At 39.2% G+C, this 5,402-nt stretch overlaps 1 protein-coding gene across 1 annotated transcript; it reads right to left on the bottom strand.

The window, feature by feature from the left end:
* Positions 1–3,356, bottom strand: stx11b.1 (syntaxin 11b, tandem duplicate 1). Its single transcript, XM_051409549.1, has 2 exons — positions 2,983–3,356; positions 1–1,835 (listed from the first exon to the last, which is right to left on the bottom strand). The coding sequence occupies exon 2, from the start codon at positions 1,826–1,828 to the stop codon at positions 932–934; it is 897 nt and encodes a 298-aa protein (XP_051265509.1). The 5' UTR covers positions 1,829–1,835; positions 2,983–3,356; the 3' UTR covers positions 1–931.
* Between the last annotated feature and the right edge of the window lie 2,046 nt (positions 3,357–5,402).

Below are 5,402 nucleotides of genomic sequence, written 5' to 3'. Positions count from 1 at the left end.
TGATCTTAATATAGCTGTTTATGTAATGATACATGAGACCACAGAAGAAAGTCAGACAGCATAAAACTATTATCATACATATAGTCAGATTAACAGATTAGTGTACATTACATCATTTACATCATCCATCAATTGTGTGATTCCTGCATAACATTACGACAGCATTATATATACTATTAAAACTGCTGTAACTCCTCGATTACTGGTGTCCTCAAAAGATAAGGAAATAAATTTAAATAGGTTCATTGTGCAATGTGGACACAGAAGAGTTAGTTTCTATCACCATCATCATTTAATAATTTACACACACATATATATATATATAGTAATTCAGAAAATATTTACAGTCCGATCAATCATTTTCTTTCAGCCGTAAGTCTGGGACATCCATTTTTACCAGTGCATTGACACAGTAATATTGAATTGTTTATTGAATTTGGATATAATAACATTTCTTTAGGGTTTATGTCCTTAAGCAATTTACTGTATTAACCTTTATGTCAGCACAAACATGTAACTCAATTTTCAAATAATTTCCTTTTAAGAGAATAAATGTGTTACATGGAAACTGAGACAGGCTATAAAAACGGATAACGAACGTTATTTTCAAATACTATTAGTTTCAGATCTGCATCACACCTCAGTCACGGGGATTTATTCTGATTTGAGATACCAGTCTCATCACTTCAGTACAGTTTTAAAATGTTTTACCCAAGCATGTTTTATCTCTCAGTATAGACAATAGTTTTTTTTAAAACTTTCAATCAAAACTTTATTTTACTTCCTGGAAAAAATGTGGCGCAACGGTAAATGCTTTGTGATAATACAACGTACTAATGGCAGGGGGAAAAAATACAGAAAATTTCCCACTTCTCTTTGTCTGAACAGAAGATCTCTCCATCCCTCTACCAATCGCTAGACTATAAACTCATTAATTGTAGCACGGGAAACAGCTGCAAAACATCCTTTTAAAGGGGTTTTTTTTGTCATGACGTTTGGCCTTTCCAAGTTTGACCAGGGCCAATTGTATGTCTTCATCAGTTTTCTGAACGTTGGTTTGGATGGAGGTCAGCATGGAGCCCTGCTCTTCCACCAGCATGGCGATGTCCAGGAAAATCTCATGGATGCCATTGATACGAGCCTCGAGGTCCACCAGCTCTTGGTGACGTTTCTCGATCTGGGACAGAGCTGATCGGGCCGTTTTACCCTCGCTCACAACGTTGTCATTGAAGATGTTCCACTGACCTGTCTCAATCATCTCCTCCAGCTCCTCCCCTGTCATCTCACGTCCCACTATCTCCATTTGCCTCCGGATCTGGGATTTACAGTTCTCCCGGTGGCTCATCTCAGCCTCGTTATAGTCAAACATGGCATCGCGGAAACCATTGCTGAGGCAAGCGTATTGGGTTCTGGCGATACGTGTGATGGCAGAATTCGAGCCATGTTCTTCTTCTAGCTTGTGGGCTGTGCCGTCCATTTCCTGCAGGTGTGCTAGCACACCCTCAGCCCGAGCCTTTATATCAGCACCGATGGCGTTGGAGTCCCTTTTGATAGTGCTCATGGTGGTGACGCCCTTGAGAATGCGAGAGTTCTGCTCTCGAAGCCTTTTAACCTCCAGGCGGATGAGCTGGATCTCTCTGTGGATGTCTTGCGACTGGGAAAAGACCCCCTCCAGAGCAGGGCTGTTGTCGAACACCACTGCTTCGTGGGGCAACTCGTCCTCCAGGTCCACATTGCTGAAGGACTCGGAGACAGTGGACTCTGCATATTCCATTGGCTCCACATGGCCATTGGACATTTCCTGCAGGTTGCTCAGTCTGTCCCTCATGGTTGGGCTGGAGAACAAACAGAAGGTTACAGATCGTTTCCCTGTCTGGTTATTTTGGCCAAACATATAGTGAACATAACTCAGTAAAGATGACCTGAAAGAGTCATCAGCAACAACAAATCTTTAGTTTCACATCATGTGGAGTTTAACTTTTTGAACCACAGATGGTTTGATAAAACACAGTGTAAGAAGGGACACACGTTTAAACACACCCGGTATCTCATTAAAGCTGTCGTGCCTGTTTAAAAGCATTTTCCTTCTTCCTTCAGCTCTAACCCACCCAGCACTGGCCCAACAGGTTCTCCAAAGAACAGTCAAAAGGTGTTCCTCCTCACCAAACTAGTTCTTTTAACTTGCGAGCTGTCTGACGTCTTTAAGCAGACATTCATGTTTGCTTCTAATCTAAGTGGAGCATCAGATTCTGCAAATACTGCACATCCGATATCTTGGATCTCGAGTTTGAGTCATAGTCTAAAATAAAATATTTCCAATGTGAAATAAGGTTATTAGATTGAAAGTTCTCAAACTTCAGGAACTCCTGCCTGATTATGTTGTTGCTGTCGTTCTCTGTTCTCAGATTAATAGTCTTTATGTGTGATCAGATCCTTTAAATAATTACATATTAAGTTGACATCTAGTTGGTAGAATATTAAAATGTATTAATACTAAAATTAATATTGACTCAAGTGCTCCAGGTCATGAGGTTGGGAATCATTCATTACAATACTTAACACCCATGAAAAACACTCCTTTAAAGTAGGAATTATTCAAATGATCTGCACCTGCTCAGTCTCATGGTCAAAGGTGTTCAAGGTAAATGGTAGCAGGCCGTATACAGACATGCTGTGGCTCCAAGGCTTTATAAATATATGTATATGTATATACATATATGATAAACAATACAATCTATGTTCATTTATTTTAAATACATTTTTTAAAATAAATCGCAAATGTATATTTTATCAAATATAGTTAATTGATTTCGTTTAAATGCCTTTTGTTTACCCTGCTGAGTAGCTATCACCACATTGCTTAAATCTCAGCTCATTTTATGATCCGACTCCAAACACACGCATAGGTTGATCATTTCCTTCATTTTTCTTTGAATGTTTCATGCATGTTTGTAAGATTAAAATAAAATGAAAACTCTTTACCTGTTGTGCTCTGATCTCCACAGAAATCAACCTTATCCTATAATGTAAAGGTGGCCTCGGTGCCACAGCACCATCCTACAGTTCTGAAGTCGACTGCTACGGGCTGAAACAAAAGGGCCCTACATGAGTAATGCGCCTATCTTTAGAGCCAAAACTGGTATTCAACTGTGGTTTTGTTAGGGAGAAGCATTGCGCCACGCCATGGGACTGTAATGATGCGACCTGAGGAATGAAGCCAGGTCGGTTTGCAGTGACGCTGCACCTCAGGAGCGTCAATCGGATAAGGTTGTGAGCAGCTGCTGTGTTTGAACCGAGTGAGAGCCAATCTGAACCCTAAAGAATAAAACTGACTGTCAGGAAAATGGGGGCCCAAAGGTCTAAATATTTAGGCCACTCGTCAATCACCAGCCACTGGGGAAGGGTTAGTTTTGATGGCAGTGATACCTGACAGTCCTGGAGTCGGTACAACCGAGCCCATGCTCAGGTGAATTGACGTTGATTTTCCCAGCCACGCCCAAATGACTTCTGCTGTCTGTGTGTGTGTGTGTGTGTGTGTGTGTGTGAGCGAGAGAGAGAGAGAGAGAGAGGGAGAGAGGGAGAGCTGTAGGCTATATTATGTATTTGATCACCAGTGTTGGGTTAATTACTCAAAAAAAAAATAAAATAGTTACACTACTAGTTATATTACTTTTCTGCTACTCCCCACAAAATTGGTAATTGTGTCCCATCTCCCCACAATTTAGACTTATAAGATTAGATTCAGCTTTATTGTCATTGCACAAAGTACAAGTACTAAGACAACGAAATGCAGTTAAGCATCCAACCAGAAGTGCAAGAAGCAGTAATGTTATGATGGTTAAAGTCCAGTTTTGTTTGTTAAAATCAAAGTAATGGAATATTTCCAGCCACTGAATGGAAGAGTTTCCTCCACAATTACAAAAATGGATCCAAAGATGTGATTGGATTGTTGGATTTAAAATCAGTACAGGGTGACAACCAAAGGAACATTGTAACTAGTTATCTTTTGGAGGAGTAACTGTAATATTAGTAATGAAATTTATTAGTAAGTAGTTACACTGCTAGTTCCTGGGAAAAAGTAATATTATTACGAGTAATGGGTTACTGCCCAACACTGTTGACCACATTCTGTTGGTGACACAGCTTACCTCGATAGTAGCATCAATTGGTATTTTCCATAGTTTAAAAAAAGGGTTTTAATTCATGGTTGGACACAAACTATGGTTCATCTTGGTAAAAATGCACCAAATCTTTAATTTTTAGGGAAAGCTTTCTTTATTTTCCCTCTTATGTGCATTAACTGTAACAAAACCTTTGTGTAAACTCCATCAAAGTTTAGTTCAGTTGCAAAACAGCATGTTACATAAAACCATGTACACACACACACACACACACAAACATTTCATGTTTTTTTATTATTATTTGTTGAACGTCTAAATTAAATTTGGCCGTAAAGTCGTTATCAGAGGGAGAAGGGACATCTGATTCCCATGTGATCCCACCTAGATTGAACAGTAGGCTCCAACTCAGACTCACAACTCCTCACACACACACACACACACACACACACACACACACACACACACACACACACACACACACACACACACACACACACACACACACACACACACTTTGATCCTTGGCTGCCTGGTATTGATTCCAATGGGACTATAGTCTAATCACAGTCACCAATGATAAGAGTGGTTACCTTCTTTAACATATTGGGTTATCATAGCTGCATCCAAAGAGTTATTTTCTCAGGTATTTAAGAGCTGAGACATTTAATTGTGTGTTATTTAACATGCATACAGTCTATAGTAGTATCTGTCTATCTATCTATCTATCTATCTATCTATCTATCTATCTATCTATCTATCTATCTATCTATCTATCTATCTATCTATCTATCTATCTATCTATCTATCTATCTATCTATCTATCTATCTATCTATCTATTATGTACCCAGGTCTATAGACCATAATGTTTTTAAATGCTGAGTCTATGTCAATATAGCACGTGAAGGCGCATGCTCGTAACCGCGAGCACTTAACTCCTTTTGAGGCTTTCAAGTGTACCTCGGATTTACAAGTATTCCAGTGTACCTGGTTAAAAATCAAAACATAAACCCTGTGCTAAAATGTTAATATAATATTATTGTGGTCTTTTAACAAGTAGAGCAGCCGAACTAGTAGCAATGGCAGAATAAAGAAGCTATATACACGTTACATTTTGTGATTTATGTTGTATTATGTTTATGTCAAATGTTGTTGAGCGTTAGGAAAAGCACCAGCCACGTTGCCTACGGCCCTAATCATCCTTTAGCTCGTGTTATCATAACGATTCTGTCTCTGTTTGGGATTCATCACGCGGTTTGGTGATTTGTGTCGAACTTTGAATC

Source organism: Dicentrarchus labrax, unplaced genomic scaffold (assembly GCF_905237075.1).
Source record: "Dicentrarchus labrax unplaced genomic scaffold, dlabrax2021, whole genome shotgun sequence".
Taxonomy (NCBI): Eukaryota; Metazoa; Chordata; class Actinopteri; family Moronidae; genus Dicentrarchus; species Dicentrarchus labrax.
This window is presented reverse-complemented; position numbering and strand designations above follow the sequence as displayed.

What these genes read in the sequence shown, in the direction of transcription:
- stx11b.1 (XM_051409549.1), bottom strand. Translation starts at nt 1,828, where the DNA reads ATGAGGGACAGACTGAGCAACCTGCAGGAAATGTCCAATGGCCATGTG.